This window comes from Neoarius graeffei, chromosome 24 (genome assembly GCF_027579695.1).
Source record: "Neoarius graeffei isolate fNeoGra1 chromosome 24, fNeoGra1.pri, whole genome shotgun sequence".
In the NCBI taxonomy this organism is placed as follows: domain Eukaryota; kingdom Metazoa; phylum Chordata; class Actinopteri; order Siluriformes; family Ariidae; genus Neoarius; species Neoarius graeffei.
Genome location: NC_083592.1, coordinates 27,477,535 through 27,491,909, shown reverse-complemented (window position 1 = coordinate 27,491,909; position 14,375 = coordinate 27,477,535). Strand labels below are relative to the sequence as shown.

General features: G+C 42.5%; 1 protein-coding gene across 1 annotated transcript in view; it reads right to left on the bottom strand.

The window, feature by feature from the left end:
• Positions 1 to 14,375, bottom strand: part of nol6 (nucleolar protein 6 (RNA-associated)) — a 73,503-nt gene that overhangs the window by 39,763 nt on the left and 19,365 nt on the right. Inside the window, exons 9-12 of the mRNA XM_060906956.1 lie at positions 2,495 to 2,553; positions 2,303 to 2,404; positions 2,083 to 2,198; positions 1,784 to 1,961 (exon numbers count right to left, since the gene is read on the bottom strand). Of these exons, the coding sequence (XP_060762939.1) occupies positions 1,784 to 1,961; positions 2,083 to 2,198; positions 2,303 to 2,404; positions 2,495 to 2,553 (455 nt within the window). The remainder of the gene's footprint in view (positions 1 to 1,783; positions 1,962 to 2,082; positions 2,199 to 2,302; positions 2,405 to 2,494; positions 2,554 to 14,375) is intronic.

Below are 14,375 nucleotides of genomic sequence, written 5' to 3'. Positions count from 1 at the left end.
CCATTTACATATTGATTGATATTTGTGTTAAACAAGCGGTCTTTTTTTCCAATGTTTGTGTTGATTCTGTCAAAGTAATATGTCCGCGTGGTATGATGTAAACAAACTAATCTGTTGGCTATGTCAAGATCACGTGTTCAAACCGTCCAATAAAAATATCGAAAGAAAACGTCAAACATCCCGGAAGTTTCCGATTCATTATAAGCGATCTCATTGGCTGCCGATGTTGTCCCGCACCAGACAGACAAAGCCGACTGACTTTCATAAGCTAGGAGAAGACTCGCTGGACAAATTAATCCACATCAGCATGGATGACAGCGAGATGGACTATGAGAGGGTTGCCCAACATTGGGCCAAGCAAAAGCCAAGGAGAATTAATCTGCTTTAAAGGAGTAGAAAACTTAATTCATTAGTTTGGGTTTGCAGAAAGATTATGTACCTATAAACACTCTCACGAAGTGAAGTTGTCCAGATGTGTCAAATATAACAATTTCAAATAATCATCATAAGCATTTTTGGCAGTGTGATGTCACTGGGATCCATTTAACAAAAGGCGGCTCCGGATTATTCTTTCGTTAAAGGCTCACAGTGACATCACACTGCCAAATACGCTTAGCATTATTATTCACAATTATGTTACATTTGACACTTATTAACACAATCTCTTCATGAATGTGTTTATAAGTACATAATCTTTCTGCAAACTTAAATGTATGAATTAAGTTTGCTTTTCCTTTAAATATGTTTTAATCTTAATCTAGTCCATTTAATAAAGTGCCAAAATTTAAACTTTATAATATGCAGTTGCCTTACTTTTCTTTTCAGTGCATCTTAGTTATACATGTATTACGGTAATTGCATCCGAAACATTCTAAATCATTACAGTTATAGTAATACAGCAACTTATTTTAAGGTGGCAGTTCTTAGGTTCAGATCCCTTTGTGGTCAACAGGAGGTCATGATGATCGATTCTCTTCATTGGGTTGCAGAAGATGGAGCAAACCGCTGTTCATATTTTCATGCACATTTTTGTTACAACACGACTTGATCATAGATAATTAAGTGCAAGGGATCCCCGTAGATTTTCAAATCTATCGTATACCTAAGTAATCTATAACAAAACAGTTTAACTTGCATGCTGAACTTTAAGGTGAAATTTCAAATGTATATACATTAATACTATTTAGGTCAGAAATCATTGAAGCACTGTTAAAATCTATCCTATAATCATGGATCTAAAACCTCTCAGAGACCCTGAAAATGCACCTGAGAGCATCCATTTTCAAAAAATTTTCCGGGGGGGCATGCCCCCCCCCAGTTTCGCTTCGCGCCGTTGGCGCTCAATTGTCTGTGTTTTATCATGCCAGAATTTAGGGCTTTAAGTTTTTTCTGACGAAAACACTGCTAATATATCCCACCCCGGACAGGTGCCACTGTAACAATAATCAATGTAATTCACTTCATCTGTCGGTGTTTTTAATTTTATGGCTGATCGGCATGTGTGTGCGTGTGTATGTATATTGTATATGTGATCATAAATAAGAATTTTGTCAAGACCAGGCCTTAATGGTCATGACAGACTAATGAGGAGTGCCAAATAGTTATGCACGTCATGCAACATATACAAAGAAACACCAAACAGAAAAAAAGTTAACAATAAAAGGAAATACTCTGGTTTGCTGCACCTGTTTGTATTCTTTATGCATAATTTATAAGTAAATAAATGAACGAATGCAATTATATTCACAAAAACCATGTCCAAACTTAGTGGTTTTGGTTTTACCTCAGGGTCTGGAGGCAGTGAATGAGCCAGAAGGCGGATTCTGTCCCCGAGTCCTCGCTGTAGAAGGGACAGGATCAAGGGAAGCGCAGTGAGAATGTAGTTCCCACTGTGGTCCATGAGACTGCTGAGGAGACTCAGCTTTTTACAGGAGGCTTGCATTGTCACCAAATCATTCAGTCTGGGAGAAAGAAAAAAAAACCCCAGCTCATTTAGCTTGAACATCATAACAACAACTTGCGCAAATTAGCCATCAATGCCAGAGGAGCTCCAGAGATGACATGAAACGGTGGGACACTCACTGATAAACATTGTCATATGTCCTGATCATGGGTTTGGGGGTCATAAGTAGAGCCTGGAAGCCATCTAGGGTGGGATCATCCCAGAACTGGAGCGACAGAGACGCCTCATGCTGGATCTGTGAACAAATCAGAAAGCTTTAAGTGACCAATAACATGAAGATGTTTTCTTATACACGGCCTCAAGAAAAAACATTCAGAATGATCCTCTCAAAATGCTGACCTGTTTGTAGGTGCAAGCGGTCATGTCCGCACACATGTTCAGGTGGCCAGAGGGATCCACAAACACCACCTGGAAAGCACGGTGGAACTCGGGCAGAGAAGGCTAACGATGGAGCAGAGAGGCACTCAGTTCCCAGTGCAAAGAGACGAAAAATGAAATATTGATCAAAATTTTACAGGGATGATCGCTCACCGCTTTTGAATCTGGGTTTTTCGCCAAGGTAATTCCATTCTCTGTCAGGTCTGTAGAAGCTGGGGGGGGGGGGGGGGGGGGGGGGGGGGGGGGAATCCATTATTTTAGACTTTTGTGCAGTACAGCGTTACAGAATGGTATGAATAAGTGAGGCTGGGGCTGAATTCTTTCTAGCCCAGACTGTAGATTCATGCAGCCATAGTCATGTTAGGTAACACATGGTAAGAGTGACACGTTCTTGATTTGATCCCACATTAGTAGCATATCATCAGCAGTGATAAACAAGCTGCATATGAAATGTGAATGCAATCGAGGTGGACTATTTACTCAATCAAAATTCCTCCCCTGATTATGCCTAGGAAAAAAAACTAAAAATAACCAGACTAATTACACACTGTACAATCAAATTACAGAACCATAAGTTTGAACAAGGGCAGCATAGTGGCGTAGTGATTAGCACTGGCACCTCTGGCAAGAAGGTCTTGGGTTCGAGCCCCGTGGCCGGCGAGGGCCTTTCTGTGTGGAGTTTGCATGTTCTCCCCGTGTCCGCGTGGGTTTCCTCCGGGTGCTCCGGTTTCCCCCACAGTCCAAAGACATGCAGGTTAGGTTAACTGGTGACTCTAAATTGACCGTAGGTGTGAATGTGAGTGTGAATGGTTGTCTGTGTCTATGTGTCAGCCCTGTGATGACCTGGCGACTTGTCCAGGGTGTACCCTGCCTTTTGCCTGTAGTCAGCTGGGATAGGCTCCAGCTTGCCTGCGACCCTGTAGAACAGGATAAGCAGCTATAGATAATGGATGGATGGAAGTTTGAACAAACCAGAAAACATGGTTGGGATTCAGAGGAAGTATGGCAGGAATCCAGTCAAGAAATACTCACTTGAAAAACTCAAATGCAGCCATCTATCTTTAAGTGCACTAATAACAGTTTGCCCCACAGCTTTCTTATTATGCCATTATTATGAGACCATGTGATATAATATTCCTTTGTTGTGCTATTGACGTATATTTAACAGCTATTCCATGAAATTGAGTCGTATGACGAGGCACGTAGCACCAAGTTGGCTATGATCCATGCACGACAAAATTGAGCGGAATAACTTAAATATACGTCTACCCACATTCACTGGATTTTGAGAAATGGAGCATTTTTATTTAAGATACATGCTTAGGACCAAATACTTTTATTCCATATTTTGTTGCTTTTTTGTGGCTTTGTTTTCGAGTAGAGGTTTTTTTTTATTTTGTCCTCAGTTGGTTCAGCAGCATGCTCCGCCATTTTGTTTTTCTCTACTCATGGTATACACGGCTCGAAATTCGTGGTGGTCCGGTCGCCCGAGGCGACTTAATTTGTCACTTGGCGGGTAATTCCTGTCACTAGCCAGCCCGGCTGGCTAGTTGAAAATAAAAAAATATATATACGAAGCAAAGATTCAGACACACCGTCAACTAAAGCCGCCACATATTAAGCGCGTGCCGTGTCTGTGTTAATCTATTGCCGCTTTTCCACTACAAACGCGGCTGAGCCGTGCCGTGCTGAGTCGAGCTGAGCGGGGCTGTTGGAGTTGCATTTCGACTACAACCGCGCTGAACCGTGCTGGCTGGAAGTGGGTGGACACATTGGGTGGAGTTAGCGAAAGTGGGTGGACGTCACGTGATGTCGTTAAGCAGCGCAAACAGTGACATCAGTGACAGTGGCGGAACAAGTCAGAGCCGGGCTGGGGGCGGGGCAAATGACCGGGCCCTTTATTAAAGCTTATCATAACATCATTTTAGGCTACAAAATGTCCGCAACTGCGGTGTTTACCAATTTCAACACTACCGGGTGCAACTATGTTATTTAGTACATCAAGTCCTTCAAACGAACATGTAACTCAGAAACAAAAAACATTAGGATACTGTACATGGCTCATAATAAAACATCAATAGCCTATACTGCGCACATTATTTGAAGGGCATACGAATGAGCGCTCAGAGGTTGCAACGGTGACAGGAAGAGTCAGAAATAAAAGGAGGGCGGTGCAAACCTCACTGAATGCACTGTGTTTACCAATTTCAACACTACGGGGTGCAACTATGTTATTTTGTCCATTAAGTCCTTCAAATGAACATGTAACTCAAACAAAAAAACATTAGGCGACATACTGTACATGGCTCATAATAAAACATCAATAGCCTACTGCGCGCATTATTTGAAGGGCATACGACGAGCCTTGCGCTCCGCGAACTCGTCCACGATGCTCTGTATGTCACTGATTCAGTGACCTTTTCAGCGGTAGTCTCACGACCCGGATAGTAAACAATAAACATGGAGGACATGGAGTCGTTAGTGTTGCTGGTCTTGGTGCTGTGGCTTGTTGTCACCGACAACGCCAACAGATACTGGCAAGAGCGTATAGATGAGGCGAGGCGCATAAGGCTTCATAATTCTCGTAATTCTTCTCCTTCCGGGTTTGCGGTGTTTACAGATCCCAGTGTGCTCGCAGGGCGTGTGGGCATGTGAGGACACTCCTCCTCACCAATCAGTGCACAGGTGAGTGTCTGCTCACGCCCCTAGCCTCACTCGGCACGGTTTGGCTCGCTTCAGCCCCACTCCAAAATGGTGCGAGTTTTAGGGGCTAAGCAGGGCTGAAACGAGCTGAGTTGTGCTGGTTTTTGGTAGTCGAAACGCGAGCCGTGTCGGGCTGAAGTGAGCTGAAGCGAGCTGAAGTGAGCTGAAAAAGGGTAGTGGAAAAGGGCCATATGTGTTTATCGACAGGACGGAAAATACCGAAGAATTCCGAATCATATCATGTACAAGTCAGGCTGTCGGTTTTTTCACTACTGCGCATGCATATAACGCATCTTGTTGAATATCGCGGTAATCACGTGTAGTATTAGACCAGGTGGGTGGAGCACAGAAGCACGGCAGGCCAGAATTGACTTCTCAATGAAGTACTTATTGCTAGCTTTTCAGCCTTTTATCACTTCCCAGCACACGTGTTCTGGTTGGGGAGAGAGAGCTCCCTTTCTCTGCTCTCCTCTCCTTTTAAAAGGGTGCGATCACTGGGGAAGACACACAAACACAGGTTAATCCCTATCAGGAGCAAGGATTCCTCCACTTACCTTCCCTGACTCCGCCCTCCATTCACAGACTGATGCTTGGCCACGCCCCCGCTGCCACATCACGTTATCAAATTCAATAGATGTGGCCACATTATCGCCCATTTAAACACGTGTTTTTGTTGTTGTTTACATCTACATCTGCCAAAGCTACGGTGCAATGTGGAATTTTCTGAAAGGTGTACAGAAACCGCCAGAGACGGGGACAAAGCGACCTCGGTCTGAAGAGGAGAAAAAGGCCGCCGATAAAGCGTACGAGAAGGAGAAACGACAAAGGACTTATAAGCAAACGTGGGAGCAGGGTAGGCCTTGGCTGCAATACGATTTTTATGGAATAATTAATTTTTTTCAAGTTGATTCCTAGTCAATATGAAGCTCATAATGCTTTCTTGGTCATAAATGGTTAAATACAGAAAGCATGTTGGACATATTTTGGGTGCTATAGTCATGATAGTAAGTATATTTGTTTTCAATACTCATACACCAAGTTGCCAAGTTTTCTAATATATTATTATTTGTTGATATTATATTATGGTGCTCTGTGTTGTTCTCATTTATGTATTTAACAACAGTATCAAAATACTCGGGTCTTGAAATAAATGCACATTAGTCATGAACAATGGTAATTACTCTCTTTTGTGTTATTTTTGACAGAAGTAAAATTCATACATGAACAAATTTTGGCGAGTTGATTTTCTGTTTGGCTAGTTACTTTGGGAGGTAACTACAACCCCGATTCCAAAAAAGTTGGGACAAAGTACAAATTGTAAATAAAAACTGAATGCAATGATGTGGAAGTTTCAAAATTCCATATTTTATTCAGAATAGAACATAGATGACATATCAAACGTTTAAATGATACATTTTCTCAGTTTACAGAGAAAAATTAGGTGATTTTAAATTTCATGACAACAACACATCTCAAAAACGTTGGGACAAGGCCATGTTTACCACTGTGAGACATCCCCTTTTCTCTTTACAACAGTCTGTAAACGTCTGGGGACTGAGGAGACAAGTTGCTCAAGTTTAGGGATAGGAATGTTAACCCATTCTTGTCTAATGTAGGATTCTAGTTGCTCAACTGTCTTAGGTCTTTTTTGTCGTATCTTCCATTTTATGATGCGCCAAATGTTTTCTATGGGTGAAAGATCTGGACTGCAGGCTGGCCAGATCAGTACCCGGACCCTTCTTCTACGCAGCCATGATGCTGTAATTGATGCAGTATGTGGTTTGGCATTCTCATGTTGGAAAAAGCAAGGTCTTCCCTGAAAGAGACATCGTCTGGATGGGAGCATATGTTGCTCTAGAACAGGGGTCACCAAACTACGGCCCGCGGGCCAGATCCGGCCCGCCACCCCCCTTTGACCGGCCCCCCAGCCCCTCTGCCCCCCATCACTTGAACCGGCCCTATGAGGCAATCCCCAAAAGTGGTCATGGCCTATTTTTTTAAATTGCTTTTTGGCAAATAATAACATGTCTGCATCTTGTATTTTGTTGATTTTATCAATTAAAATTGATATTTAGTTATAAAATGAACTATTCATATTTTCCGAATTTTCGTCATATGCTCGCGATCAAGCAGTGACAGGCAGCGCATGCGCAAAGAACTGTCAGTGTTCAGGACAGCAAAATGGCTAGCGGTCAGTGAAAAGCTGACAGAGTGCAGAGTTTTTAAAGAACAGTGGACCACCGATTATTTTTTCGTTCAGTGTAAGGACCGTGCAGTTTGTCTTGTATGTAAAAAAAGTGTGCCGGTTTTCAAAGAATATAATCTGCGTCGTCACTATGAAACCCGCCACAAAGCAGGGTTCGAATTATAAATTTGACCCTATGGGGGTCTCTATTTAAAAAAAAAAAAAGCAATGCATACTCGCTCTCCTGGACCAGCGCACTTTTGCGCACTGCAGTGCACAGCTTTCACACACAGGCGCGCGCATGAACGCACCCACACACACACGGTGTTGCATATATATATATATATATATATATATATATATATATATATATATATATATATATATATATATATATATATATAGTTAATCAAATTATATATATATATATATATATATATATATATATATATATATATATATAGTTAAACAAAGGAAGATCGTTGTGAGCTAGAGGACAAGTCTTCTTCGGACTTAACTTCACATTCGATTTCGCAGGCTGCAAATTTCAGTTTGCGCGCATAGTGGTGTGGTGGTGAAGTACAGCCGTACATGTTGCGGTTTAATAACACGTTCAATACAAATAGGGTGTTCACACGGCACATATTTGCATCGATGCTGCACCGATGTATTTTGTTGCGATATATCTTACACCGGTGTAAATTTTGCGCAGCGTTCACACGTCACAACCCTGCTTACTAGAGAGAAGCGTGTTAGCACCGGTGCAGCCCCACTTGCGGTCACACGGCAGTTTCTGCGACCGTGTTATAGTAGCAAAAACTTTATTACTATCATTTCCTTTGATAGTAATAAAGTTTTGATATTTCCTTTTATTACTATCATTTCCTATCATTATTACTATCATTTCCGATAGTAATAATGCGGAAATGAAATATGCGCATGCGTGAAAATGTACTTCTTTTTCCCGGTTGTCATGGCATCACCAAGCGCCGGGAAAACAACGTGGATGAAGACACCAGTGTTGCCAGATATTGCTGACGTTTTCCATCCCCAAATATGTTCAAATCCGTCAAAATGCACTTAAAACTGCCAAATCTGGCAACACTGGAAGACACGCAGTTCTGTTGTTGATATTCGCCATTTTGGAAGCGCAAAATACCAGGATGCAAGTTATGCAATGCCCGTATGTAATCAACTCTCCTCGCGCGTAGCGAGTCTACCCCTGTAGCGTTCAGACGTCCCGTTTTATATCGGTGCTGCCCCGCAAACTAGCATTTACTCCGGAGTAAATTTCTTAAACCACCTCCCGAGCAGGGTTAGATTTGCACCGGTTTAAGCAGCTTTCAGGGGCTACACCGGTATAACTTTGTACCGTGTGAACGCTCTACCGGGGCAGCCCCGGTGCTACACCGGAGTAAAAGTTGCCGTGTGAACACCCCTAAAGTTATGGCTGCATGGTGATCGGAAATGAAATGAGTTTTATTTATATTTATATGGTGATATAGGCTATTCAAGCTTATTATGGTGATATATGACGTATTTGAGAGACTTCCACAGAAAATTAAGTTTGCTTCTTTCATGGGAGCCTGAGGGAATGGGAGCTCAGCTCCCATTGGCTCCCACGTAATTCGAACTATGCCACAAAGAGTATGCTAGTTTGCGAGGGCAAACAAGAGAAGGCAGGATTCGGAGGATGAAATGCGGACTGGCTGCACAACAGAATGTATTCCTTCGCCAAACCCAGATCAACCAGGCTGCTGTCCGAGCTCGCTATAAGGTAGCCCACCTACTAGCTACCCATGGAAAGCCGTTTAGTGATGGGGACTTTGTTAAAGTATGCATGCTTGCTGTGGCCGAGGAGGTGTGTCCCGACAAGAAGGATGCGCTCAACGCGGTGAGCACCTAAAGACCAGGCGAACCGAAGATTTGGGGGACAACGTGTATGACCAGCTGAATGAGAGAGCGTCAGAATTCGAGTTTTTTTGCTTTGGCGATGGATGAGAGCAATGACGTGCAGGACACAGCACAACTGCTGTGATCTATTGATCTATTGCTCATATTATTATAATTTCACTGTTTTTTAAAATGTATTTATTTTATAGGCCTATTTATTTGACCTTTATTAAGTGCTGCATACAATTATTATTAATATTATTAATAATATCAACAGGCTTACCTACAATTTATAATTTTCCACTCACCTTTGCCAGTGTCAATCACCTCAACTAGGTAGATGTTTCTTACCTTGACAGCTTTGATATTATTTTTATTAGAAAATAAATAAATGGAATATCAGTGGTATTTCAAATTAAAACAAAGTGTGAAGACTTGATTACTACTTTTGCAAACCACTAGTAAAGATAAACAAATATGTGCCAGGAATCAAGTGTTGATATAGTAGTATGGATATAGTAGTGTGGATATAGGAGTGTGGATGGCCGTGCCAGGCTAGTAATCTCTACTACACAATGAGGCCTGCTGGTGGTCATATTTGTCTGGGTTATACAATTCTATGTGATATAGCTGACCCGACCCCGGCCCCCCATCACAGTCAGGAACGACAATGTGGCCCCCAGAGAAAAAAGTTTGGTGACCCCTGCTCTAGAACCTGGATATACACTATATTGCCAAAAGTATTGGCTCACCTGCCTTGACTCACATATGAGCTTAAGTGACATCCCATTCCTAATCCATAGGGTTCAATATGACGTCGGTCCACCCTTTACAGCTAGAACAGCTTCAACTCTTCTGGGAAGGCTGTCCACAAGGTTTAGGAGTGTGTTTATGGGAATTTTTGACCATTCTTCCAGAAGGGCATTTGTGAGGTCACACACACCGATGTTGGACGAGAAGGCCTGGCTCTCAGTCTCCGCTCTAATTCATCCCAAAGGGGTTCTATTGGGTTGAGGTCAGGACTCTGTGCAGGCCAGTCAAGTTCATCCACACCAGACTCTGTCATCCATGTCTTTATGGACCTTGCTTTGTGCACTGGTGCACAGTCATGTTGGAAGAGGAAGGGGCCAGCTCCAAACTGTAAAAACATTCTGCATGCCTAGGTGCTTGATTTTATACACCTGTGGCCATGGAAGTGATTGGAACACCTGATTCCAATAATTTGGATGGGTGAGCAAATGCTTTTGGCAATATAGTGTACCTTTCAGCATTGATGGTGTCTTTCCAGATGCGTAAGCTGGCCATGCCACAAGCACTAATGCAACCCCATACCATCAGAGATGCAGGCTTCTGAACTGAGCGCTGATAACAACTTGGGTCGTCCTTCTCCTCTTTAGTCCGAATGACACGGCGAGACTGATTTCCATAAAGAACTTCAAATTTTGATTCGTCTGACCACAGAACAGTTTTCCACTTTGCCACAGTCCATTTTAAATGAGCCTTGGCCCAGAGAAGACGTCTGCGCTTCTGGATCATGTTTAGATACGGCTTCTTCTTTGAACTATAGAGTTTTAGCTGGCAACGGCGGATGGCACGGTGAATTGTGTTCACAGATAATGTTCTCTGGAAATATTCCTGAGCCCATTTTGTGATTTCCAATACAGAAGCATGCCTGTATGTGATGCAGTGCTGTCTAAGGACCCGAAGATCACGGGCACCCAGTATGGTTTTCCGGCCTTGACCCTTACGCACAGAGATTCTTCCAGATTCTCTGAATCTTTTGATGATATTATGCACTGTAGATGATATGTTCAAACTCTTTGCAATTTTACACTGTCGAACTCCTTTCTGATATTGCTCCACTATTTGTCAGCGCAGAATTAGGGGGATTGGTGATCCTCTTCCCATCTTTACTTCTGAGAGCCGCTGCCACTCCAAGATGCTCTTTTTATACCCAGTCATGTTAATGACCTATTGCCAATTGACCTAATGAGTTGCAATTTGGTCCTCCAGCTGTTCCTTTTTTGTACCTTTAACTTTTCCAGCCTCTTATTGCCCCTGTCCCAACTTTTTTGAGATGTGTTGCTGTCATGAAATTTCAAATGAGCCAATATTTGGCATGAAATTTCAAAATGTCTCACTTTCGACATTTGATATGTTGTCTATGTTCTATAGACCCCTTTCACATGACGTCACCGCGCCGCGAGATTTTGTTAGGCGCCATATTGGAAGACCAAGTACATGCACTCACAATATAAAACAAAGTACGAGCGAGAGTAAAGTGACATGATGGCTGATAATTCTGGTTATGCGAGTACATTACCAGCTGCAGAAAGGGCACGGTATGTGGAGAAACTCGCTGTGATTGATGGGTTTGACCCATATGATAAGACTCGCGGCAAGGGAGAATGGAAACATAAGGAGGACCGGACACCAATTCTGCCATCTGTTTGCTACCCAGACATTGTAAACTATTTGTTGTTTACACCCAGTGCCTACACTGCTGATGACTTGAAGGCCTACAAAGGGCTACAGGCTTACAATTATGTTGTTAATGGCTTGGTTCGTGATATTACAGCTATTATTAAGAATAACCTACACATAGTTATGGCCAAGGTAATCTTGTTTATCTTTTAATAATATATCTTTTCAGTTGAAAAATTAATACTTTTTGTTACTATTAAGGTATCCATAATTTAGGTTAATTTATCCATTATACATATGTATTTATGATATATGCCTACACAACAACTATGCTTTATTTATATAATAGGAGAGAGAGCAAGCCCCAAACCATCCTAAATTATTATTATTATTATTATTATTATTAAATTGTAGAAGTCTGGGAGGCTTGCTCCTCATCCAGGTATCAACTTGGGGCCAATTTAGCATGTTTTAAATCTGAATTTCTTGCGGTTGCTTACCTCAAAGTGTCCACAGATCATGCACAGACTTATCCATTATATCCACAGTTTTTTGCCAAGTCTCACACAGGTTTCTTTCAAGTCTACTGTTGGGCCAATAAATCATAAATAAAACAGCTCAGATTTGTTTGTTTAAGTCGTTTGCCACTCCACTTTATTCTCATGGGTTCACATATCGCTGCCGTTATTTCCCCCTAATCACGAGTTTGTTGGTCTTCCAAAATGGCGCAGGGTCTGCTTACTTCCGGTTTCGGGTGACGTCAGTGAAATCCCTCTATTGTGAATACAATATCAGTTTTTGAGATTTGTAAATTATTGCATTCCGTTTTTATTTACAATTTGTACTTTGTCCCAACTTTCTTGGAATCGGGGTTGTAGTCCGGCTGGCTGGTGAAAAAAATATATGAATTTCTAGGCCTGGTATATGAGCTGATATCCTAGTAGTAGAGTAGCCAGTCAGAGCGTGTGATTGCTCATATCCAATAAATGTGGACAGAATAATAGAGTTTAGCCTTCCAAGCTAATTTGACACAGTGAACAGACCCCTTACGTGGGTACTGCTGAGGAAGATCGGCATATCCCCAAAACTAACCAACATCATCAGAAGCTTCCATTTCGGCATGGAAGCTAGAGTACTCATTAGCGGGGAGCTCACGGAATCTTTCAAAGTCTCAAATGGCTTGCGACAGGGATGCATACTAGCACCAACACTGTTCATACTCTTCTTTACCCTTGTCCTATGTCATGCACGTAACTCTATGTCTGGGTTTGGAATTGAAATCAAACACAAGCTCGATGGCAGACTGTTTAACTTACAGAGGCTCAAGACCAAGTCAGTTGCAACAACAAAACTTGACGATTTCCTGTATGCTGATGTTGCCTTGGTAACGACAACCCCGGAATCCTTACAGGAGGGGTCATGGCATTGAATAACACTTGCAACGCCTGGGGTCTCACAATCAGCAAACCAAAGACAGAGGTAATGTAGAGCCCTGTTCACACGGCACATATTTGCATCGATGCTGCACCGATGTATTTTGTTGCGATATATCTTACACCGGTGTAAATTTTGTGGAGCGTTCACACGTCACAACCCTGCTTACTAGAGAGAAGCGTGTTAGCACCGGTGCAGCCCCACTTGCGGTCACACGGCAGTTTCTGCGACCGTGTTATAGTAGCAAAAACTTTATTACTATCATTTCCTTTGATAGTAATAAAGTTTTGATATCATTTCCTTTTATTATTATCATCATTTCCTATCATTATTACTATCATTTCCGATAGTAATAATGCGGAAATGAAATATGCGCATGCGTGAAAATGTACTTCCTTTTCCCGGTTGTCATGGCATCATCAAGCGCCGGGAAAACAACGTGGATGAAGACACCAGTGTTGCCAGATATTGCTGACTTTTTCCATCCCAAAATATGTTCAAATCCACCAAAATGCACTTAAAACTGACAATCTGGCAACACTGGAAGACACGCAGTTCTGTTGTTGTTGATATTCGCCATTTTGGAAGCGCAAAATACCAGGATGCAAAATTATGCAATGCCCGTATGTAATCAACTCTCCTCACGCGTAGCGAGTCTACCCCTGTAGCGTTCAGACGGCCCATTTTATATCGGTGCTGCCCCGCAAACTAGCATTTACTCCGGAGTAAATTTCTTAAACCACCTCCCGAGCAGGGTTAGATTTGCACCGGTTTAAGCAGCTTTCAGGGGCTACACCGGTATAACTTTGTACCGTGTGAACGCTCTACCGGGGCAGCCCCGGTGCTACACCGGAGTAAAAGTTGCCGTGTGAACACCCCTTAGGTCCCGTGTGACCATTCTCCAGCCATTAAAGGTCCCATGGCATGGTGGTTTGTTGATGCTTTAAATGGGCTCATGGAGGTTTCCGGATGTTATATCCACAGCCTTTCTCGAAATGACCCCTCGGCATGTAGATATAGCCTCCTGGGAGAAAGCCCCATTTCAGCGCTTTTCCCAGTGTGTCGTTTTGCTAATGAGAAGCAGGAGGCGGGGAAGGGTAGAGGGTGGGGGCGGGTCTTATCATTAATATTCATAACATGTAAACGTGTTACCTCTGATTGGCTAACAGCACTGTGACGCTACCTCCAGTGGGTCAGAACAAGTGGATGTGGGTGTCTTACTATGGCGAGAGAGAAGGAACAAACCGCGAAGGGAAAAATACCGCGCGCTGACGTCATTAAGGTGCGACGCGAGGAAATAAAATAAATTCAACAAATGTTTGGGTTTTTACTGAACAAACAAATAAAATGAACGAGTGACTTAAAAAAAAAAATGTGGGTGTCTTTGTAAAAACT